The sequence below is a fragment of the Balaenoptera ricei genome, chromosome 15 (assembly GCF_028023285.1).
Source record: "Balaenoptera ricei isolate mBalRic1 chromosome 15, mBalRic1.hap2, whole genome shotgun sequence".
NCBI lineage: Eukaryota > Metazoa > Chordata > Mammalia > Artiodactyla > Balaenopteridae > Balaenoptera > Balaenoptera ricei.
In genome coordinates, this window is record NC_082653.1 from 14,885,838 (window position 1) to 14,910,314 (window position 24,477).

The 24,477-nt window shown below is 53.0% G+C and overlaps 1 protein-coding gene across 2 annotated transcripts; it reads right to left on the minus strand.

Moving 5' to 3' along the window:
* Positions 1-121: 121 nt before the first annotated feature.
* On the minus strand, positions 122-11,775 carry PCIF1 (phosphorylated CTD interacting factor 1). Of its 2 annotated transcripts, none has more exons than XM_059898124.1 (17): positions 11,359-11,775; positions 9,470-9,637; positions 7,972-8,114; positions 7,757-7,881; positions 6,350-6,487; positions 6,042-6,172; positions 5,773-5,927; positions 4,952-5,099; positions 4,774-4,857; positions 4,417-4,516; positions 3,171-3,333; positions 2,315-2,487; positions 2,085-2,171; positions 1,815-1,999; positions 1,039-1,132; positions 771-946; positions 122-673 (listed from the first exon to the last, which is right to left on the minus strand). In XM_059898124.1, exons 3-17 carry the CDS (start codon positions 8,093-8,095, stop codon positions 436-438), a joined length of 2,121 nt encoding a protein of 706 aa, XP_059754107.1. In that variant the 5' UTR covers positions 8,096-8,114; positions 9,470-9,637; positions 11,359-11,775; the 3' UTR covers positions 122-435. The 2 variants fall into 2 exon arrangements, with proteins under 2 accessions (XP_059754107.1, XP_059754106.1); XM_059898123.1 differs by having other exon boundaries at positions 9,371-9,637.
* Positions 11,776-24,477: the final 12,702 nt, after the last annotated feature.

Sequence of the window (24,477 nt, forward strand, 5' to 3'; positions counted from 1 at the left end):
AGCCCTGCGTTGGGTGTGAAGGCCCAGGGCTCATGAGAAGGTGAGCCTGGGTGTAGCTGCCTGTGGTCCCAGAAGTTGCTCCAGGTTCCTCAGCCTTCTCTGCCCTCAAGACCCTCACACATTCTTGAGGGGGGAGGTGGTTCTGTATTTCCTTTTACAAATGAAACAAGGTGGCAACAACGATGGGGGCGGGGGAAGGAAGGGAAGGCATGGGGCCTATTTACAGGGGACTTGGAGTGAGCTTGAGGTGGGAGGTTGGGGGGATGCGGGCAGGGAGGGGAAGCCCTGGCAGAGCTGTAATCTTCCTATGTCATTGGCAGTCTGGGTCCTGCTGCCACCCCAGAAGGAGGGTCCTGGGATCCACTCAGCCCCAAGAGGCCTGAGCGCCAGCAGTCCAGACCAGCACCCTGGGGCTCCTCCTCCCCGCAGGATGTGTTAAGTGGAGTGAGGCTCCCGGCTGGGGCCCTGCTCGCGGCCTGAGTCCCGGTCCTTGGCCTCCGAGGAGGAGGAGGACGACGAGGAGCCGACAGAGCCATGGCTGCGGCCCGACTGCCGGTAGGCGGCGCTCAACTCCTGCAGCCGCTCGGGCGTTGGCCCCCACTTGGCAAATCCAGGGTCGTTCTGTAGGAAGAGCACGGCCGTGCTGTGGACGGCCTTGTAGTGCATTTCCTCCCTGCGGGCAGAGGCAGCAGCTCAGGGAGGGGCCCGGCCCGGCCTGGTCAGCCCTGCCCGGCAGCCCAGCCCTCCTGCCCCACCCGCCCAGCACCCACTTCTTGCAGACGTGTTGGGAGCCGCTGCGGTACTCGTGCTCGAAGGCGGGCAGGACCAGCTGGTGGCGCTTGAAGCGGCTCTGCTCCATGCGGGTGAGCGCTGGGGTTGGGGGTTCCCGCCACTCGGGGATGAACACGATGAAGGACAGGGGCTCTGGCGAGCTCTCGAGCAGTTTCTGTGGGAGGGGCCCACGGTGGCCATCAGGGCCTTGCCCTCCAGCGGCCGGCCATCTTGCTCGCCGCCCCCCACCCGTGGCGACACACCCACCTCGAAGTGAGAGACCATGGCGTCCATGAGCTCCTCGCAAAACGGAGGGTTGGCCTCGAAGGAACCACTCAGCGGGGAGAAGTCCAGGCAGGGCCTGGGGACAGAGGTGAGCATTTCAGGTCCCACCAGGACCCAGTCCCTCCACCAAGAACAGGCGCTGCCCCCGTGTGTAGGCAGCCAAGTTGGAGAGATGGCTCTGGTCAGGCCAGAGGCCAAGAGTCACCCTTAATTTGTTCTGGGACAAGGTGTGGCCATCTCTGTTGAATGGATGAGGACACAGAGGCTCAGGCTTGGTGGCCCAAGTCCACTGAACTGGTTAGTGGAGGAGCTGGAGCCCCAGTCCAGTTCTGACCCCAGTGCCACCACAGCACGAGCCACGCCCAGGAATCCCCTGCTGCTGAGCTTGCCCTCTTGCCGGCCTGGCCGCAGCTCCCCCTCCCGTCCGCACCCCCAGGCCCCCGCCACGCCTCTCACTCCTCTCACTCCTCTCAGTGCCCGGAACCAGGCGCTGCTACTCCACACCTGGGCTAATTCTCTTGAGAGCCACAGGCTGGGTGAGGGGTACCACGAGCTGGGTGAGGGCGTGGCACAGGCTCCCAGACATTGAGCCACATGTCCAAGGTCACACAGCTGGTGGGGGGCGGGGCAGGGATTACACCCAAAACTGCCCAGCTCCAAAGCCCTCAAGCCTCGGGAAGCAGCTGACCAAGGTGGGCTCTGTGCTCTGGAGGATGGCTGCCTGGGCAAGAGGGAACCCACCGGCCCCGGACTCTCACCCGCGGGAGCCAAAGTAGCCGTCCGTGTCGGGGAAGGCGGAGCAGTACTGGCGAAAGTAGCAGTTGAGGGGTGAGGCGAAGCACTCGAAGCTGACGCCGAAAAGTCGGTGGAGGGCCTCGAAGACGTGCACGGGCAGCGACCCCTGCAGGCCTGTCCCCTCGTAGAGGCCCACGCCGAACATCATCTGCAGAGCAGCCGTGCTCAGCCTCTGGGGCACAGCCTCCCCGCCCCGCAGAGGAGCCCCCCCTCCAGCTGCCCCAGGCCCGTACCTGGTACCGGCGGAGAAGACACCAGACTCGGGGCAGGAACCTCTCAAAGGCAGAATCGTCGATGCAGCTGTAGCGGTAAAGGAGCCACTGTAGGACAGAAAGCAGGGGGCTTCAGCAGCAGCCCTTCCCTCCCTCGTCACTGCCTCCTGCAGAGGACTCCAGGTCCAGTAAGATCAGCCCTCACATCCCCCTCCTGGGGGCACCTGCCTCCCCCACCCCCCAGCTCTTACCAGCTTGCTGAAGTAGTTGCGGCTGACCTTGACCATCTCGCCCTTATACCGGATGCAGACCACGTTATTCTCCACGTGCATTTCCACGCTGGGCATGGGAGGTGCAGACACGGCCAGCCGTACCGGGTAGCAGTACACCAGGCGGGGCTCCACCTCGGGGGCCTCCACCTCCTCTGTGGGCAGGAGAATAGTGAGGGGCCGCCAACTCTCACCCTGGACAGCCTCAGTGCCTACCGAGGGCCAGGCGCTTCACACGCGCATCCCAGTAACCAAGGGCGGTAAGTCTCACCCTGTGGAGGAGTAAACTGCAGCTCAGACAGTTCGGTAACTAAGGAAACAGCTAGGCAACTGGCAGGAGCAAGAACCGGTGGCCCACGTCAACACGCTCCGAACTGACTCGGGCCCCCGGGCCACCATGCCTTGGGGCCTGGTAGGCAAGCTGTGGGTTTGCTGCCATGCAGAAGTATGAGACCTGCACTGCCTTCATCGTAATAGTCACAATACCTTATTTAGGGATCTTTTGGGGCTCAGCACTTTAGTTCCCACGGAATCCTCACATGCTCCTGTGGCCAGGTGTCACACCTCAGTGAGGCTTGCAGAGAACGGATGTGAAAGCAGGTCCACCTAACTACTTACCCCTGGCCTGTCTTGCTCTCCCTCCTCCGGCTCTCCCTTTCTCATCCCCTCTCCTGTTTCCTAGAGGAGTGCTGAAACCCCAGAGCCGAAGGCCACAGCAGGTCTCGCCCCAAGCACTGCCGGGAGAAACAGGCTTCCCCACACCAGTCGGCGGCCTTGAGGCTCAGCCTCACTTGTCCCTTCAGTCAGGGCCCGGGATACTGAGTTGATGGCGCCCTACCTGGGATGTTGTTTTCCTTGAGAATGGCAAGGTGCTTCTCTCGGATCCGTTTGACGTACTCCAGAGAGATGTGGTAGATCTTACTGCAGATACCTTCCACGGAGTCCTTGGCTGCAGCCGAGACGTGGGGGCCACACTGCCTCCGTAGATGCTCCAGGCGATCCTGGAGGAGACACTCCTGATCAGGGCTCTAGTGGGCTGGCTGGGGAGGGCTGTTAGATTCCAACAGTCCTCATTCTGAAATAGGCTCTGCTACTTACTAGCTGTGTCACTTGGACAAATCCCTCAGCATCTGTGAATCTTATTCCTCAACTGCTAAGGGAACACAAAATACTTACCTAACAGGGCAGTTTGAATATTAAATGCGATCATTCCCATTAAGGGCTTCGAAAGCCCCGGGCATACAGTAAGTGTCCAATAAATGCCAGCACTTATTGTTGGGGTTACACTGGGCCAAATCCCTTGATACTTGCTGGGGAAACAGACAAACCAGGCACAATCCTTGCTTATAAGGCATTTGCAGTCTATGGGGAGAAAGACTATTGTAAAACAGGGGCTCTTTGGTCACTGCAGATTTGCAATTTGAGCTTTTAGCAATTTGTAAGGTTAACTGTAGGCATTTGTAATTATGCTGAATTGCACGTGTCAAAGTGATGGGTGAAAATGAGTCACTCTGGCTAGTGAGTACACCTACCTTTGTCACTCTCTATGTGTCAAGTACACAGTTACTATCGTGAAGTGCGAAACCTTGTCTCTTGTGAAAAATGGTCCTGAAAAGAAAGCCCATTGCTAGCACTGGTGGAGAGTTAAAGAAGTGATGGGTTTGGGCCAGAAAACAGAATTGTTTTGGACACATTGAAGTGGGCGATTGAATCTGGTGGTAGCTCTTAACTGAAATAAGGCCACACACACACACCCAAGAAAAGGCAGTCTGTCGATCTGTTTCCAAAAATCTAAAGGGAGGTGTTGAACATTCATTAAGTTGAAAAGGCAGCTACTTATGGTGTGTGGCCGAGCACAGGATTCTATTAAGAACGCGGATAGAAATGTTCTTTGGGAGAAAGCCAGGAGCCTAGAGGAACATCTTCACAGACGTGAGTTTGGGGACTGATGACTGTCACAGGCCCACTGTACTGCACAGGAGGCTGCCGTGGGGCCCGCCCAGCCTTGGCAGGCAGAGTGGGCTTCTCGGAGACAGTGGCCACAGAGCCTTTCCACCACTGGCCTTCCGGCTGGGGCCACTCACCATATAGTCCTCCTTGGAGGCGGAGTGGTCCTTCCGCAGCCAGCTGAAGGTATCCTCCACGTTCCACTTGACCACCTTCCTGCTGTCGGGAGATGCACTCCTGCCAGTGGAGGGTACATAAAGGGGCCGGCTGTTAAGCGTCTGCTCCACCCTCCCTCCTCCTCCCATCCTACTTCCACTGGCATTTGGGCATCAACACCCAGGCTGACATCATGACCCTTGTTCTGCCTTTGGGAGCTGGCCCCACTCCTGCCACCAAGAGCAACGACAGGGCCCTGAGAGCGGGCCAAATGGCCTGTGCCCTCCCCAACTCTGGTCAGAGCCCCCTTGTGCCAGGGTCACGAGACAGAGCCAAACCTGGACTCGATGAGCCGCCTGGCAGCCTCTGCGTATTTGAAGAGCAGACGCTTGGCTTCCTCCCGGAACTTGATTCGGGATAACCTGGGTTAGAGAGTAGGCAGAGTTAGAGCCCTTCTATACCGGCCTGGGCACACAAACCAAGTTGCTGGGGTCGGCCCCAGCTGCCGGGCTGTACCTGATGGGAATGTCATTCATGATTTCGCGAAACATGGAAGGTGACACGACCGGTTCGCAGTTGCTCGGCAACAGGGGATCAGAGCCTTTGTCCACGACCTTGCGCTCCAACATCCAGCGGTTGAAGGATTCCCGGGGGGGCTCGATGCCTATGGGACAGGAGAGCTGATGAAGGTCTGGATTCAGTCAGCGGGCTCCACGCTAGCCGGCACAGGAGGCATGGCGTGGGCACTGGAGGTGCAACCGTAAACAAGACAGCCCCTGTTATGTCAGGAGCTGAGTCCTAGGCAACATTTCCCAGAGTATTCTGAGAATTGCTAGTTTTATAAAGGGTGTTACAAAGAGTAACAAAGAGGGGAGGGATGGAGTCTATATTTCAGCCAAGTTAAGCAGGCTTATCTACTAATTAATAAAAGCTACAGTTTATTACGCATTTACTCCTTGTAGTAATCCTGTGAGGTAGAGGTGCTCGGGTTTTTATGCCCCTTTACAGATACATAAAAAGGCTTCGAACAGTGCCTGGCAGACAGCACTGGAAGTGTTAATGATTGTTTCTGTTGTTTTGGCGTTACTGATCCCAGCCACCCTCTATGTAGGCACTGTTACTGTCGCTATCTTACAGATGAGGAAACTCAAGGGCAGAGAAGTTAATCGATAAACCCGAGGTCACAGAGCCAGTGGTTAGTGGAGCCGGGACCCCTCCACAGCACACGCTCAACCACTGGGCTCCACTGTGCCAGTCCCTGAGCCCCACTGGCCAAGCCCCAGCTCTTGCTGACGGTGGACGGAAACAAAGGAGGCTGGGGCCCGGGCGGCAGTTACCCTCTCGCTGCTGGCACAGCTCCCGGTAGTGCTGCCGAAGCTTCAGGATGAGCTGGGAACGGAGCAGCTCCACCTCGGGATGCGGAGGCAGCACCTCTGATGGCCCCCGGTGCTTGATGACGGCGTTGGTCTGAATGTCGAGATCCCAGTACACCCTTGGGGCACAGACGGGAGCAATGAGGAAAGGGATGCCCTGCCTGCCACCCCACAGTCCCAGGCTGGCTGAGCATCAGTGATCGGCGCCCCCAAGCCGATCAGCAGGGACTCACTCAGTGGGTCGGAGGAGAGCTGCCTGCTGTTTGTCTTCAGGGGATGTCCCCCAAATCTTCAGGGTTGGGGTTCCTGGGACGCTGGGGGAGCTGGGCACTGACGGGCCCGTGGGTGTCATGGGGATTTCAATCTGGAGCAAGAGTCAAAGGCATCAGGTCAGGAGAGCTGGCCCACGCTCCGACGCCGTGTGCAGCTGGTGAGCTGCGCCCCGGGCCCCCTCCTGACCAGTCTGCCGATGCCCAGCGCTCACGGGGGACCTGACTGGGCTGCCGCGGCCCAGCCAGCTCCTGAGTCCACACTCACTCACCTTGGGCTTCTTCACGCCGTTGCCGCTGGGCTGCTCTTCCGAGAGCTGCCGCTTTCGGGGCTTGTTCTCAGCCGGGGGGGTTTCCACCAAGCTTGAGTCTTGGGGCAGGGGGGTCGCATTCAGCCCCAAAGGGTCCGACTGGTGGAGGGAGACCAGCAGAGTTGCAACCAGGGCCAGCGGCTTAGGAGTCCCAGTACTGCGGAGGCCTGACGCCTCCCGCCCCCCTGCTCCTACTCCTTGGAGAAGAGCAGAGGGGGCTGGGATGCAGGAGGAACACTGGGCCCCACTCCTGCCTGCTCCTTGCAACTGTGTGCCCCGGGGGAGTGCCTGCCCTTCCTAAGTCCCTCACCTGCAAGACAGCCAAGCTGAGCCCGACCTCGCCACTGAAAAGGTGATTAAAGGACCAGTTTAACATGACGTCTGGCATGAGATCAGTGCCCAGTACATGTTAGCTTCTTTTCCTTAAGAACCAGAATGGGGGACTCCCCTGGCAGTCCGGTGGTTAGGACTCCGAGCTTTCACTGCTGAGGGCGCAGGTTCAATCCCTGGTGGGGGAACCAAAGATCCCGCAAGCCGCTCAGAGCGGCCAGAAAAAAAAAAAAAAAGAACTAGAATGAAAATTAGGAATAAAGGGAAAACTCAAGAGACTCTGGGAAGTCTTTTGGTGACACCGAGAGCGTGTGTGTGATGGTGGGCAGCAGGGCATAGCCCTGAAATTCCTCAGGTGCGGGTCCTGCTCTGCCTCTTACTGGCTTGAGGTCTTGGGCCAGTCACTTCCCCTCTCTGAGCCTGTGTCTTCATCTGCAAAACGGGGGTGGATCGTGCCAAGAAAGTCTGCCCCAACTGACGGCGATCCAAAAGCCCACATTCGCGCCAGACAGCCCGTGCCCACACTTCCCCGTCACATCGACATGCCAGTTCCCAGACGGCGCTCCTCACCGCTTCCTGCTTTCACTCAGCCTACCTTCTCACCTTAAGCGCTGGTTCACAGAGAAGCCTTCCCTGTCCCCTTCCCCTCCCCAGACCCGCTAAGAATCCTGCTGTACTCTGACACAGTTCTTCACGCAGGTGCTACACTGTACTCCTCCTGGCCCCTCCAGTAGACTGTGTGTCCCCTGAGCGTGCAGGGGCAGGACCAGGTCTATCTTGTTAACACCACATCATAGGCACAGTGCCCAACATGCAGTACACGTTCAGCATCGAACACTATAATCATCTTTCTAGGTGTCACACAGTCTCTCCTACTGGAGTGTAGGTTCCACGAGGGCAGGATTGTGTCTGTCTTGCTTGTCATTGTGTCCCCAGGTCCTGACACAGGGCTAGGTACATAATAGCTGCTCAGGGTACATTTGGGGAAGGCCCAGATGCCAGAAGCTGCTGAGACCCCTGCCCGAGGCTGGCACTCACAATCACATCGTGCTGGCCCAGCACGGGCATCTCCCACAGGGACTGGTTGGTGAACCGGTTGAAGTAGTAGGGACGGTTCTCCCTTCTGCTCCAGCACTTCTCCCAACCGGCATGCACCAGCTCCTCTGCAAACAAGCACGGAACCCAGCCAGGGTCAAGACTGCTCCTGGGCACCCTTCCTACCCCACCGCCCAACCACTGCCCCTCGCCAGTACCTGGGAGGTCCTGCACCAGGCGGATGGGCTTTGGAGAACAGGGCTGGCTCTGATTGGAGGTGCCTGGGGAGTGACTCAACAAGGATGCTTCCTCCCGGGGGCTGCCGTGATTCTCATTGGCCATCTCAGCACCCACACCGGACCTGCCACACAGAGGACCGAAGGGTGTCAGGGCCAGCAGGGCATGGAGGTCAGTTCCACCCCCCGCACTGCACCCCAATTACAATCCACAAGGGCCCCAGTGACCACCTGCACATGTGGAGAAACCAGTCCAGTCCCTTCCTGGACGGCCAGCCTTGTGCCACAGGAGCCCTCAGGTCTAAGTTGCCGTTCCCTCAACTGTAAAATGGGTGCACTCCTGTTGCTCTTTTGGCCTGGAATACTCTTTCCTCGCTTCTCTGCCTGGCTTGCCACTAGGTCCACATCCTCCAGGAACCATTCCTTGACTCTCCCTTCCCCAGACTAGGTGATCAGAGTCCTAGGATTGAAGGATTGTAGCACTCAAATAGTCTGGTCCATTAACTTGGTTTGTCTCCCCATTAGACTGTCAGAACTCCCAGGCCTCAGTACTGGGTACAGTTCAGCTCTCTCCAGCGCTCAGCATGGTACCTGGACCCAGCAGGAGCTGTATTCATTCTGCCAATGTTTACAAAGCACCAACAGTGGCAGACAAGACAGAACAGAGTCTGCCCTTGAGAAGCTGTTCCCATAAGAAGAAATAGTAACTGTTCCTCTTTCCTTTTCCTATCCAGTAAAATCTAACTGGAACACAGCACAGCCGAGGAAGGGGCATGGCATCTAATTAGATGCCTTGTTCTACACTACAGAGCAGGAAGAACCAGTAGGACTGAGAAGGAATACCGAGTTCAGTCCTTCATAATCCCCAGGTGAAAATATACTTTAAACACCAGGAAGAAGGTCAGCTCCTTCTGATTTGTATTCCTAACTACCCCACCCAAAGCACACCCAGCACAAGCCTCAACGGCCGAAGTGGTTCCCAACCGGGCTGTCAGACTCCTGGGGGCCAACTAAGGTCAGCCTGGTGCTCCTAAAGTTGTTTTCAGCGTCACAACACCCAAAAGAAATCAAACATTTACCCACAAAAAGACCACAAAGGCACGTTTAAACACTGGTCATCTATCTGAAATTTTATCAACTGACTATGGTCACATTGATTATCTCATGACAATCAGAAGCTCTGACGGTTGTTGGCGACATCGTAGCGATCACTGGCTTGTTGATTTTATTGTACACCCAGTCACAGACATCTTTGTTAATTTGGAAAGGGGAAAATGAACGGTTACTCCGTCTGTACAGTTTGGCAGATAAAAATGCAGGGAACAAGAGAACACACATACAACAAAAGGGGGCCAGGATAAAAAGGTTTGGAACCACTGACCAAGGGGAGCTGCCTTGGTCCTCTGGGGAAGAGGAATTCCCGGTGCCTCGGGGCGGACCCACAGGTCTCAAGGCTGAACAAGGTCCCTCTTTCTCTCACCCTCTGGGGTCTGCAACGCTAGCATGAGAGGGCTTTCTTCTCCGGCCAGTTGGACCCCCTGGTCCCACAGAGGCAGTGGGGAGGCCTGCAGGAAAGCGTGCAGTGCAGGCGTGTGGGCTGGTCAGCAGCGGAGTGGACGGGAGCCCAGGGGATTCCTTGCATCAGCAACTGCAGAGCAAAGAGAAGAAAAGAGAGTCACAGACCTGTGAAATGCTGCAGAACAGGGACAACAAGAGGGGCAATGACACAGAGCACGTCGGGAGCCCCCAGGACAGGGCGGGACACTCTGTGGGAGATCTGGGGATTCAGGGGATGAAAACGGTACTTCTCAAGCTTCCCAACCAACAGGTTCACCCTCACAGACTTGCAGCCTGCACCGTCCCACGGGATCCTGAGTTGAAAAGGGCCCTGAGACTGGTTTAATGCTCTGCTGTCACGGTCTTCACATCTTTAATAAACTTTTAACAAGGGGCCTGTGTTTTCATTTGTACATTTGATGTCACGAATTATGTAGCTGGTCTGGCCAACCACAGTACCCCTAAGACGAAAGTGAACAAACATACGTATCACAGATTGGGGGTGGGCATGGTCCCAAGCCACCCACAGTGAGGGAAAAACACATTTCTTTGAATCAGGTCTTTAATTTTAAAAATAATAATAATCCATGCCAATGCATTATATAGCACAGCGTGTTCACCTTCACTGAAATATTTTCCCCAAGAAATACTGTGTGATACTGATGCACCAGGTAGATGAACTATGCAGAGGAGGGATAAGCAGCACAGCTTAGTGAGGCCAAATGGGGACTTGGCAGTGTTTCCAAAACCAGCTGTGCATCAGAACCACCAGGGAACTTGTTTAAAAAACCCTCAGATTCCTGTCCCTCACTCCACATCGTAGAGATGGGGAGGGGAGATACACAAGAATCTGTATTTTTTAAACACAGCGCAAGAGTGGGATTGGGAGACTGGGTGACTAATCTCACTTTTCACCACTTCAAATCTTTACCAACTTTTTTATGATTAAAAAGTTTTTTAATTTCCCAGGTGATCTGGATGCAGCAGGTCGGTGGCCAAAATACCAACCCTGGGTTTGGACAGACGCCGGTTCCAGAAGCTTCTGCCACTTTCCGGCTTAGAACCAGAATCACTCAACCTCTACGGTCTCGATGCGTAGAGCTTAGCACACTGTACACTCTCAGTAAGAGATAACTGCTATTACTAAGGAAAAGTTTTTATTTATCCTGTGGCTTCCCGGCCCCCACGCATACCGCAGCTCGACAAGGGCCCAACAGCTTAAGGATAAACAAGCGTATCTGCGGAACCCGAGGAACCCACCAGAAGGAAGAGAGTCCGACTCCACGATTGGAGGAAGATGGGGCGGGATCATTTCAGTAACGCACCAATCAGAATACTCCGGCCCAGTAGGGAGCAGTCAAAGGGCTTCCAAAGTGCGCAGGCGCGGGGGGCGCGCGATGGAGGGGAGGGCCCAACCCCCGCCGCGCGCGCACCTTGCCCCTACCCGCCAGCGGGGGCGGGCTGTTTGGCGCGCGCGCGCCAGCCCATCTCCCGGACTCCGCCCCCCGCCCCGCCGCGCGCTCCCGCCCCCGGGCTGAGGCGACTCAGAGTCGGAGACCGACACAAAGGCGGTGGCGGCGGCAGCGGCGGAGGGGCTCTAAAGACCGGTCCGCCCGCGCTCCCCGGACCCAACTCCCTCATCCAGGCCACCGGCCCGGCCGCCCACCAGTGGGCCTAAGATGGCGACGGCGGCAGAGACGGGGCAAGCGGTAGCCTCGAGCGGAAAGCGCCGGAGGGGCCACCGCCGCCTGGCTTCGGACCCCGGACCCTGGCGCGGCTCGCGGCGGGACGATGGCTTCCTGGGGCTCTTACCTGCCCGCAGCGGACTCGAGGGGACGCGGCTACACGTTCTGCTCGACCGCCCGTTTTGCCGCCTCCGCCTCGCCCTCCCCAACGCCGCTGCCGCCATCTTGTGTCCCGGGCCGGGACTCCGCGCTGCGCATGCGCTGGTACCGCCTCTGAGGGACCTCGCCGCTGCCGCGCCGCCATGTTGAGTGTGGCAGGAAAGGCCGACTCTTTAGACCCCGCTTGCTATGGGCCCCCTCCCCTTCCTGCCGTCCTTCCCTGCTGTTCCATGCGGGTCTAAGGATCGGGAGGCAGATTTGCGGGCCCTGGGGTGTGGACTGAGGCAGGAATGAACCCACAAGCACGCTCCCTGCCTCAGTTTCCCCCGCGAGCGCACCCGCTGGGGCCCCAGGACCTGGGTGGGCGGTGCGATGGTAGTCGGGCTGAGTGTGCGCACCAGGGGGCGCGGGGCGGGTTTGAAACCTGCGGGGGCTAGGCTCAGACGCCCACCGGGGGGCGGAGTCCTGGTGACGTAATCTCTGGACGTACAGAGGACCTGGGTTTTGGCTGTGGCGCGCCTCCGCCACTTCCGGGCAGTCGCTTGTCTTTGGACCGTTGTGCAGAATGTTTTCCAGCCATTTCTTATATGCAGGCTGCATGCACATCGAACTTTCTCCCCTAATGAGGCTGCACAAGTTCTAAGAGCCCCTGAGTAGAAGAAACTCAAAATAGCCCTGAGAGACATATAATAAAGACGGATTTTGGCAAAGTTGGGAAATCATAAACTAAATGCATCAGAGGGCTTTCCAACACTGATATCAGTGGTTGCTAGTTGCAGTGCAAAACCTCACTGAGACCTCAGGCCGGCCACCATAGTTAACCCAGCAGGAGAATGGCAGTCGCCAGGTCCCTCATGCCCGGCTGCCTGCAGGATTCTTTGGTAGGGGCGAGCAGGCGACTCACTAGCTCCACCTCCCTCTGGCCTCCCCAGTAAGCCGACCTCCCAGTGATAGCTTAGGAAGACAGGCTTGCCACCTGCTGTTCGACTTGCGCTTCCCACGTAGAGCCTGAGGCTGCAGATGCCCCAGCTGGGCCGCCGCTCCTGTCCGTGGTGCCTGGTCCCAGCAGCTTGGTGGGGTTGGGCGAGTGCCGGCAAACCCGAGGCAGTAGTGTGAACAGTAATTAAGAACTAGGGTTCCCATCAGTCTGACTGGGTTCAAACTCCTCCTCCACCCTAAATGTAGATGTGTGGCCTTGAAGGAGTTGCTTAACCTCTTTAAGCTTTAGTTTCCTCTAATGGAGGATAAGGCTGCCTACCTCATCAAGGTTTGGTGAGAATTAACTGGGATGGTGCCTGTGGAAGTACTCAGCACAGCAACTGACACTAACAGATGTTAACTCTTATCACCTCACGGGGTTTGAGGCTTGCTCCACGTAGATCTGAGACCTCTGAAAATAAACCAGCTCCTTGTAGGCACAGCAGGTGCAGCGATCCTGTCCTCACAGTTCACCTGAGAGGCTTGACAGGCAATCAGATGCAGGGTCCCCACCTCAGACAGACAGGGGAACCACATGTCCTGCTTTGCCTGGGACAGTCTTGATTTATGTCTGTTGTCCTGGCATAATTATTAAAATGGCTTCCTTTCTCAAAAGGGCCCTGGTTTGGACGATAAATTATATGGTCACTCTAGACTTACAGAATGCCCAGTTTTACAAGCTCACCAGCTAGTTCTTATTAACACTGGAGTGTAAAAATCATATAGTGATGGTTACCTGTTCGTGCCTTCATGTTTTCAACGTAGTTTTTCATTCCTTGTTCAGATTCTCTTAATTATCAAAGCATCAAACTTCCCAAGTGCCTATCCTGTTTTACCAGTAGTCCTCTGCAAGAACCCTGAGAGTAGAAAAGATTAAATCAAATCTACACATGAGGAAACTGAAGCTGGGGGGCGGGCAGGGGTGAAGTGATTGTCCAGGTTCACAGCCATGAAGTAAGAGAACTGGGATTTTAAGGTCAGGTTTCTTAACACCAAAACCTGAGGCTGATTCCTTAAAACCACACTGCTTCTCTCTCTTGTGGAGAAGGGAATCTGGACTCGGGGCAAGTGACTTGTCTGAGCTCACATAGTGGTCCTGGACATTTCCACTTCAACATCTTGTAGGTTTCTCTACCTCAGAGTGTTAAACACTGCTCTTCACTTTCTTTGCCTCCTCAAACTTGTTCTTCCCATTATGTCCTCATCCCTTCTATCATTTCTACTACGTAGAGCAAGCCCCATTATTTTTAAAATCTTTTTCTTGTGAAGAATAGTACACATAGGGACTAACTTGGTGGTCCAGTTGTTAAGACTCCACGCTTCTCTCAATGCAGGGGGCCCGGGGTTCAATCCCTGGTCAGGCAACTAGATCCCTCATGCCGCAACTAAGACCTGGTACAGCCAAATAAATAAATAAATATTTTTTAAAAAATAGTACACACGCAGGAAGGCACACAAAACAGAAAGGTAGATGATTTGTCACAGAGTGAATGTGGTAAATATCACTCAGGTCAAGATATTGCGAAGCACAGGGTAATCACTGTTCCCACTACTTTTGCGATAATCACGTCCATGCTTTTATAGTTTTACCGCCTAAGCACGCATCCCTAAAGACTATCCCTTCATTTCACCTGTTCCTCAAACTTTATATAAATGGAATTATATGTGTTTGCCTTCTTTTGCTCAACATTGCACTTGTAAGACCCATCTAAGTTGTTGCGTGTAGCTATAGTTAATTTTCATTGCTGTATCCTGTCTTCCAATGTATATTTCTCTACTCTACTGTTGGGGGATATTGGAAGCCCCCACCCTGTACCTCTTTTCTGAATTACTGCTGGTTTGGAGATCAGTCCCCAAACTGGTCTTCTGATCCTCCAGCCTTGCTTCTCTCGTGGTCCATAAGCCACCATGCAGTCACGGGGATCTCTTTAAGTCTGGTCATACTGCAAATCTGACCAAGTCACCCTGGCCTTAAAACCCTTGAATGTCTCCCCACTGACTGCACAATAAAGTCCCAAACCCTTACCTTGGCTTCCAAGACTATAGTTATGAGAGCTACTATGGCAGGGCGTTGGCTAGGGGCTGCACCAAGCACTTTACATACATTCATGTTATTCACAGTCTGGACCTTCAAGCCATCTCTCCTTCATCTGGTCCCAGTGATCCTTATAATTTCCCTAAATGTGCCGAGTTCTCATTTGACCCTGGGCCTTTCCACATGCTGTTTGCTCTCACTTTTCCTTCCCCTTTGCCTAATTCAGCCTTCATCTTAACTGAGATGTTGCCTCCACCAGGCAGCCTTCCCTGAACTCGCCTGCACCCAGGCTAGGCTAGGTCAGGTCTCCTCTTCTGTATTCTCCTAATGGCCTGTGCTCAGTGTTTGTCCATTTTCTCCGTCCACGAGGCTGTGAGCTGCTTAAGGGCGGGGACAGGGCATGTCACCCCTGCAGTCCCCAGACCCGGCGCTGTGCCCAAGCCTCTGTAAATATTTGTTGACCACAGACAGACCACACTGGGTTGAAGTCTTAGTGACTTTTTCAGGTATCCCCATCTCTATTCCAGGTTCTGGTTTCTGTGGTGGGAACACCAAGGCAGCACCCTTTGGGACACCAAGAAAAACATGAGTTGCACAATGTGGCAGAGTCCCTGCCAGCAGCCTGGGGTCCTGTACTCCCAAGATGGTTTGAGCAGGTCAACCAAACATCCTGGGGCTTTCAAGCACTCCATCAACTTTTCTGTAGAAGCCTCACTAGACAGCAGATCTGGGTTGGGAGAGATGGTAAACAGAGCTCCTCCAGACATAGCCAGTCCTGGCCATGAAACCGAGCAGGACCCTGTGGGGCTCCTGAGCATAGAAGCTTTTCAAACAGTTACTGATCAGGAAAGAGAGGGGATTCAGAGGCAAGGGAGGAGCAGTCAAGAAACAATAGTGATCAGGCTTCCCTGGTGGCGCAGTGGTTAAGAATCTGCCTGCCAATGCAGGGGACACAGGTTCGAGCCCTGGTCCGGGAAGATCCCACATGCCGCAGAGCAACTAAGCCCGTGTGCCACAACTACTGAGCCTGCGCTCTAGAGCCCGCGAGCCACAACTACTGAGCCTGTTAGCCACAACTACTGAAGCCCATGCGCCTAGAGCCCGTGCTCTGCCACAAGAGAAGCCACCGCAATGAGAAGCCCGCGCACCGCAACGAAGAGTAGCCCCCGCTCGCCGCAACTAGAGAAAGCCCACGTGCAGCAACGAAAACCCAACGCAGCCAAAAATAAATAAATAAAATAAATAAATTTATAAAAAAATAAAAGATTTGACATGTTTAAAAAAAAAAAAAAGAAAGAAACAATAGTGCAGCCTTGGGGCAGGGTCCTTGTTCCACCTCAAGGGATACACATAATATTTTTGAGGTCTTTACAGAACTAAAACCCCCAACAAATGGAAGATGTTAGCATTCTTCATTCCAGTTTAAAGGAACCAGAGAAGTTCATGAGGAGGAGACCACCTGAGGCCAGATTAAAGGAGTGCAGGCCCTGCAAACACCCTAACCCTTAGCAGCAACCTCGCCCTTGAACCATTGCTATAAAAACTCCTCACCAAATCCTCCCAGGTTGGGACACACAGTTTTGAGGGGCATGAGCCCGCTGTTTCCCCCTTTGCCTGGCAAAGCAATAAAGCTATTCTTTTCTACTTCACCCAAAACTCTGTCTCCGAGATTCAGCTGGGCACTGGTGCACAGAGGCCGAGTTTTTGGCATCAGCGGGAGCCTGTTATCAGGGCCTCTGAGGACCTTGGCTTCAAATCAGGACAAAGCCATCTCCATGTTAAAGCAGAAACATAAACATACAGGCTCGGGGTGCCACACACCTTCACCTCCCTGTTCTTTCCCACTATGGCAAGAAGCTGCTGAGAGAGAACCATACATTTTAAGCCCTGAGGTCCTGGCAGTTGGGGAAGGGAGGCTCCAACATGACCGTGTTCCAGGTTGCTTTCCTCCCCACCAAGGCCAAGCCTGAGCTGCCCTGAGACCCTGTTCTGCAGTTGAAGTATCACTAAGGCAGTTTCCAAGGCGAGTGGGCCTGGCCCTAGGAAAGCTTTGGAAGCAGGCTGCCACCCAAGCTGTGGTTTCCACAGGGAGTGGCTCTCTGGCCATTCTGGGACCAGATGAGAGAAGCCAGTTAGGCCAAGAATAGATGAGGGCAACGGGGCGCCTCCTCTGGTCTCCATGGCCCAGCGAGTGTCTGATGTGGTGTGAGGCCCCCTTCCATTTCTTCACTGCCTGATATGTGTTAAGGCTGCCCCAGAACTTTGAGACAGGCTCTCCATCTTCAGGGAGCCCACGGAGGAGTGGGGAGGCAGACACATAAATACACCCTCTGCTACAGGGAGATAAGGGCTCTACTGGGACGACCAGGGGAGTAGGTGTGCAAAGGAGAAGGCTTCAGAAGAGATAACAGTGAAATGAATTTTGCTGGAAGAGTAGGATTTTCCAGGTGGGCAAGGAAGGGGGAAGGGTATGGCCAAGGCCTGGAGGTGTGAAAACGTGTGTTATGTTTGCAGAACTAGTCGGTCTGAGCGCTGCCTGGGAATGGGCCTTGGAACCCAAATCCAGTCCCTGTTCTGGGTTAGGGCCCAGCATCCCCAGGTGGTGTTTCAGTCATCTCAGGATGGGGTGGGGGGCACCTGTGGTGGTCTCCTCCACCCTCCCACCCACTCCCTCCGATGCCCATTTTTCTACTTCGGGCAGCCTGGCCAAGAGCCAGGATGTTTACACCCATATGAGCTGAGTCTGCAGAATTAAATCCCAGACTTCTCCAAAAAAGAAGCCAGGGTGTCAGCTGGCAACTTCCTGAAAGTCTGAGATCAGAGGAAACAGTGACCTAGAGAGGGGAGGAGGAGGACACCAACGGATCCTGGGCCCCAGCTGAGGAGTTTCTAGAACACTTGGCTTCTAACCCAGAGATCTCAACCCCTTATTTGGGTATAATTTAAATACCATGAGATTTATTTGTTTCAAATAGCAATTCGGTGGTTTTTGGTAAATTTACACAGTTGTGCAACCATCACAACTCAGAACATCTCCTGCCAAAAGATCTCTTGTTCCTGTTTGCAGTCAACCCCTCTTTCCACGCCCCAGTCCCAGGTAACAACTAATCTGCTTTCTGCCTCCATAGATTTGACTTTTCTGGACCTTTCATATAAGTGGAATCATACAGGGACTTCCCTGGTGGTCCAGTGTTTGGGACTCCGCACTTCCACTGCAGGCGACCCAGGTTCCCTGGTCAGGGAACTAAGATCCCGCATCCCGCATAGCTGTGCGGCACGGCAAAAAAAAAAAAAAAAATCATACAAACTGTAGCCTTTTTTTTTTTTTTTCAAACTGTAGCCTTTATGTCTTGGTTCTTTCACTCTGCAGAATATTTTTGAGATTCATCCAGGTTTTAGCATTTATCAGTAGCTCATTCTTTTTTATTTCTGAACAGTATTCCCTTGTACAGATAGACCACATTTTGTTTATCTGTTCACCAGCTGATGGACATTTGGATTGTTTCCACTTTTTGGCTATTACGAATTGTGCTTCTGTGAACATTCATGTACAGGTGTTGTGTGAACATATGTTTTCCTTTTTGTTGAGTGAACGCCTAGAAGTGGAATTGTTGTATATATAGTACATTTATGTTTAACTTTCTAAGAAACTGTCAAATGTTTTTCAAAGCAGCTGCACCATTTTATATCCCTAGCAGCAAAGTATGAGGGTTCTGATTTCTCCATGTCCTCGCCAATACTTATTGTTGTCAGTCTTTTATATTATATCATGCTGAGGAACTATTTTTTAAAATTTATTATTACTATTATTTTCTCTTTTGGCCACGCCACGCGGCTTGCGGGATCTTAGTTCCCCGACCAGGGATCGAACCCGTGTCCCCTGCAGTGGGAGCGTGGAGTCCTAACCACTGACCGCCAGGGAAGTCCCTGCTGAGGAACTTCTTGAAAACACCCACGGGGACTTCCCTGGTGGCGCTGTGGTTAAGAATCCGTCTGTCAATGTAGGGGACACGGGTTCGAGCCCTGTTCCGGGAAGATCCCACAGGCCGTGGAGCAACTAAGCCTGTGCGTCACAACTACTGCACCTGTGTGCCACAACTACTGAAGGCCGCACGCCTAGAGCCTGTGCTCTGCAACAAGAGAAGCCACTGCAGCGAGAAGCCCACGCACCTCAACGAAGGGCAGCCCCTGCTAGCCGCAACTAGAGAAAGCCCGCGCAGCAACGAAGACCCAACGCAGCCATAAATAAATTAATTAATTTAAAACAAAATCCACCTCTTTAATAAAAAACAAAAACAAAAAAACACCCATGGATGCCCTGGCTCCACCCCAGACCAGTTAAATCGGAATCTTGTGGGTTGGGGCCCAGGCATAGGTATTCAAAACATAACAAAACGAAGCAGAAACCTCCCTACTTGAAAAGCTACTAATGTGCAGATGGGTTGAGAACCAGTGATCTAACTTTCGGCGTGAAGTTCTGTCCGACTTCACCGAGAGGGAGCTCAAGCTGGCCAGCGGCCTCTCCCACATCAAGAAATATAGGGGCTTGGGGATAAGAAACAAGAAAACTCTCAAGCAGGCACACGCAGTCCCAGAGCAGATGGGTTGTTGGAATGTGAAGTGAAGGGGCCTGGGAGTGGGTTGGGTCCAGGGGTCCTGATTTCTGCGCAGCCAGATGAGATCCTAATGGGTCACCTCCCATGACGTTAGGGATTGTTCAGGCCTCTCAAGAGATTAGGAAAGTATGATATTCCTGGCTGCAGACCAGCTCCAGATAACCCTGGGGAAATACAAGGAGGTTGGTGGTGCCAGCAGGAAGCACAGGGAGCTTAGAGGCTCAGGGGGGAATTAGGCCAGGGCTACACAGTCCGTGATAAAATCTCCTCCTTTTGGAGGGTCTGCAGATGATAATAACCGCCCACTTTCCAGGTACCAGACCCTGGGCACTAGGGATACAGCTATGAATAAGTGTCAGGCTCCTACCCCCATGGAGCTGACAGTCTCCTGGAAGAAACAGACAATAAAGAATTAAACAGAAGGACAGGTAATGATGGGGAGGGGGCCTCTCAGTGGGGGTGGCATTTGAGTAGAGATCTGGGTCAGTGAAGGAAGCTAGTCATGCAAAGGTCTGTGTGCAAAGATGTTTCTGGTAGAGGGAAGAGTTTGTGGAAAGCTTGAGACTGAGTGGGTTTGGTGTGTTCCAAACAGTGGTAGAATGTGGAGCTGGAGAGGAAGGTAAGCAAAAGCTAGATCACCTAGGGTTTTTTGGGGGTCATGGCCAGAGTCCGAGTTTTATTTTGCATGCGATGGGGAGCGAACGGAGGAGGGGTTTGAGCAGGGTAGTAACACGCTATGGATTTCTACTTTTTAAAAAATTAATTAATTAATTAATTGTTTTTTGGCTGCATTGGGTCTTCGTTGCTGCGCACGGCTTTGTCTAGTTGCAGCGAGCGGGGCTGCTCTTTGCTGCGGTGCATGAGCTTCTCATTGCGGTGGCTTCTCTTGTTGCGGAGCACCGGCTCTAGGTGCGCGGGCTTCAGTAGTTGTGGCACACGGGCTCAGTAGTTGTGGCTCGCGGGCTCTAGAGCGCAGGCTCAGTAGTTGTGGTGCACGGGCTTAGTTGCTCTGCGGCACGTGAGATCTTCCTGGACCAGGGCTCGAACTCGTGTGCCCTGCATTGGCAGGCGGATTCTTAACCACAAAGCTACCAGGGAAGCCCCGACTTCTACTTTTCAAAGATCACTTTGGTTGGTGCAGGGAAACTAGACCTATAGGAGCAATAGTGAGGTGGGGAGATGAGGAGAGTTATCCAGAGAAAAGAGGAAAACAGCTTGGACTGGTGTTGGTGCAGATGGAGAGATGTGTGTAGATGTGGGACACCTTTTGAAGTTAGAGACACCAGCATTTGCTAACATGGGGTAGGAGGGGAAAAAAAGGAGGCAAGGATGACGCCTGGTTTTTTGTTTGTTTGTTTTTGCTGCACCCCCTGACCAGGGATAGAACCCAGGCTCCTGGCAGTGGAAGTGTGGAATCCTAACCACTGTACCGCCAGGGAATTCCCAATGCCTACATTTTTGACTTGAGCATCTTGCTGAAGGATGGTGTCATGACCTGAGCTGGAGAACACTGGGAGAGGAGCAGAATTAGGGCCAGAGGTGGGGATGCTAAAATAGAGATCTAGCTCGATGGAAGAGGAGGAAGACTGGGGGGACTGCAATGTCCTCATGATTCAAAGCTGGGGAGTTGGCCATCCTTGTTACATCAAAGACTGTGTATGTGGGGCCCCTGAGACTGTAGTATTAGGGCATTTCGGAAAAATTCAAGGCGCTGTAACGTTCAGGATGCTTCTTGCAACCTTTAGGAAGTCCCTGCAAAAACAGAGACAAGCTTAGGCCAAAGAGGTGGCCCATCCTTATTATCAAAAGGAAAAGTCACCACATCTTTTTGTCCCCTCCCTTCAGGTCCTTTGAAATTTTATTACTGGCTTACGAACTCCAAACATCTAGATAGCACTGCTGTGGATCCTCCACCCTATCCTCAAATCGCTGAGAGGGTGGGAAGCCCATGCCGAGTGACTAATGCGAGCAAGGGCAGGAGGCTTAGAGGACCATGGAGAGAGAGGCCCCCATGAGTCAGACTCAGTTCACAGGCTGCAAGAGGCATAGAAACTGGAAAGGAAGGTGCAGCATGAAGAAAACAAAGAAGAAATCAGAGAGAATGAGTGAGCTGCCAGAGGTCAACATCAGAGCGGAGCTGGAAAGGTACTGGGGACGGGGTGCAAAGGACCCAGGAGCTGGGGAAGCAGCACCCCACAAGAAGTGTTAGAATTCTTGAGTTTCAAACCTGGAAGGGCCTTCGAGGCCCAAATGGCCGGCTCCTTCCCCCGAAAAAGGAGGAAATGGGAAAGAAAAGGAGAAACCAAAAGACCAGGTCTCCAAGTTTTAGAAGTCACAGAAAGGCAGTCAACAGCTCCACCCTGGCTGAACCCAGAAAGCCCTGGTCCATTATTTCTCTCTGTCCATTTGGTAAATGTCTGGTTTCCATGGGGGCAGTTCTGTCCAGCTGCGTTCTGGAAACAGGTGGCTTGCAGAGACGTAATCAGGGTCTCCTGATCTGACATCTGCTCCCCCCCCAATGCACCCCTCCCCTTATTCCAACTGGGCCCCCATCACATGTTCCCAGGCACACCCATGCTGAGCAGCGCGCACACACAGGCTGCAGGGCTCGTGGGCTCAGGCAGAGTGAGAGGGAGGGGGATCATTTCCTGAGGGGTAGCTTGGGTGGGCCTTGGGGGTGGGGAAATGGTCAGAAGGGGAGATGGGCTGACGCAGCTTCTCCAAGCCATGCAAGGATCCAAAGAAAACACAGCTGGAGACAGGGAGAGGGAGCGGGGAGCTGGGCTACCCGAGTGTTGACTTCTTGGGTAGAAATCCAACTTGGTAACCTGTGGTCAGTAGAGCCTGTGTTTATTTACTGGGACCAGTTACTTCCTCCTGCTGTACCTCAGTATCTCAATCTGCAAAACAGGGACAATACTAGCTACCTCGAGGGATGGCTGTGAGGATTAAATGGGATCATTCAAAAAGAAAGACGGAGGCTTCCCTGGTGGCGCAGTGGTTGAGAATCTGCCTGCCGATGCAGGGGACACGGGTTCGAGCCCTGGTCTGGGAGGATCCCACGTGCCACGGAGCAACTGGACCCGTGAGCCACAACTACTGAGCCTGCGCGTCTGGAGCCTGTGCTCTGCAACAGGAGAGGCCGCGACAGTGAAGAGGCCCGCGCATCGCGATGAGGAGGGGCCCCCACTTGCCACGGCTGGAGAAAGCCCTCACACAGAAACGAAGACCCAACACAGCCAAAAATAAATAAATAAATAAATAAATAAAAATTTTAAAAAATAAGAGAAAGGGATAGACACATTACATTTAAAAAAAAAGAAAAGAAAGAAAGACGATAGACTGTAGTGGTGAAGAGCGTGGGCTCTGGAGCCAGACTGACTTGAGCTGATTACTTCACCTCTCTGGACTTCAGTTTCCACATCTGTAAAGTGGGGATGATGATATACCTATTTTGCAGGATGTTTTGAGGTTTCAGTGAGTTCCTATTTGCAAAGCACTTTTTGTTTGTTAAACAACTGCTTGATACCAATAACCTTACCAGAGACATTTATTGAGCCCTTTGGTGTGCCAAGTACTAGATTCACACTTTATACTTTATGACATTAAAATCTCACTGCCACCCAGGGAGGGAGGCAGGTATTAGATCATCCCATTACAGATGTGGAAACTGAGGCTCATAAAGAGACTTACTTTTTAATTTATTCTAGAACAGGGATAGGCAAACTATACTCTTCCTTATAGCATTGTTTATGGCTTCTTTCATGCTACAATAGTGGAGTGGAGCTGTGACAGAGATTAAAGGGCCTGCAAAGCCTAAAATATGTACTATCTCGCCCTTTACAGGAAAAGCTTGCTGACCTCTGCTTTAGAAAATGGCAGAAGCAGGATTTGAACCAGGTCTGCCTGGGTCCAAAGTACTTAACAGCTTTCCTATTCTGGTTTTTTGCACTATCACTGTGCTGGGTGCAAAATAAAGGCTAGAAAATCATTTCTTTCCTGTCGCTTTGAGTGCTGAGAAGGCTTCTCTTATCTTCTCATATCCAGGAGTGAAAGCGGAAAGGGATTTGGGGATTCTGATCGCTCCATCTTTCAGGCCAAGCGGTGAGGACTCAGGGAAGGCTGCCAAAACTCCGCGTGGGGCTGCACGTCTGACAGCGTCACTCTGAAGTGTGAGGTCGGGGGCACAAGTTGTGGGAGAGAGGGGAAATCCGTGTGACAGAGAGGGGCAGGCTGAGTAGGCAAGTCCCTGAAATCAAGGTCAGAGACTGTACCTTCTCGTCTGCCAGCCCAGGTCAAGGCTATGTTTAAAGTCAGTCTGACTGAGACTCACAGAGGTGGGAGTTGGTAAAGAATCCCAGGGTGGTGTAGGTATCGTCTGCTCCCTGGGGATACTCAAGGGCTCCAAAACCAGTTCAGTTACTCAGCAAATATATAGTCAGTACCTAATCTGTACCAGGCACTGTTTTAGCACTGAAATAAGTGGTGAACAAGATCCCAGCTCTCACGGAGACAGACAATAAACCAATATTAAATAGGAATAAGATCTATAAAGAAAATAAACCAGGCTGATGTGATTGAGAGTTAACTCCTAGGTAGGCAGGGAAGGCCTCTCTGAAGAAGGGCCATTTAAGCCGAGACCAAAATGACAAGGAGCCAAGCCATGAGAAGATCAGAGGGAAAAGCATTCTAGGCAGAGGGAACAGCAACTACAAAGGACCTGAGCAAAGAACTTCACTTGCACGTTCAAGGAACCAAAAAGTCAGTGTGGCTGGAGCAGAAGGAAAAAGATGAGAGTGGTGGGAAAGGAGACAGGGAAAGGTCCTTTCATGTGTCTAGAAATCAGGGCATGGAGGCAGTTTATTTCAAGTGTGGTGGAAAGCCACTGAATGATGGCTGATGATGCTAATAACTGTAGTGACTTTTTGAGCCCTTAATAAATGCCAGGTGCTTACTAAGCCCTTTACATGCATTAACTCATTTAATCCTCACAAGCAACCCTAAGAAGGAGGTACTTTGATTGTCCTCATTTTATAGATGACGAAACAAAGGCCCAGGGAGGTTAAACCACTGGCCCAGTGTCACACTGCTACATTTAAAGTTCACTGCGGCTGCTCTGGGGACAGTGAATTACAGGGGCCAAGACCCTGTAAGAGATAACAATGATACAAAGACAGCTTGCATTCCAGTTAAGAAAACGAGAGGAAAGAAAAACTAACATTCACCAGGTTTTCTGCTTCAGCCAGACTCCGGGAAGAGTGAGGGTTACTAGAGTTCAAAGGCGTATAGGCACTTCCTCTTCTGGATATCCTTAGCACTTTCTCTGTTCCCCTCCTACACCCTTTCTGCCTTGTTTGCTTGTGATCTCTTCCCCTAATCACAATAGCTAGCTAGCATTTATTGGTTAATGGCGTTAATGGTGTGCCGTTATCATGCCCGGCACATGCACTATGCCTGT

Excerpts from the sequence above, each read along its gene's own strand:
- PCIF1 (XM_059898124.1), bottom strand. The coding sequence starts at position 8,095 with ATGGCCAATGAGAATCACGGCAGCCCCCGGGAGGAAGCATCCTTGTTG. Across the intron at positions 6,173-6,349 it reads ACGGCGTGAAGAAGCCCAAG|ATTGAAATCCCCATGACACC; the intron begins GTGAGTGAGTGT and ends CTCTTGCTCCAG. Across the intron at positions 5,100-5,772 it reads GCTGTGCCAGCAGCGAGAGG|GCATCGAGCCCCCCCGGGAA; the intron begins GTAACTGCCGCC and ends CCTGTCCCATAG.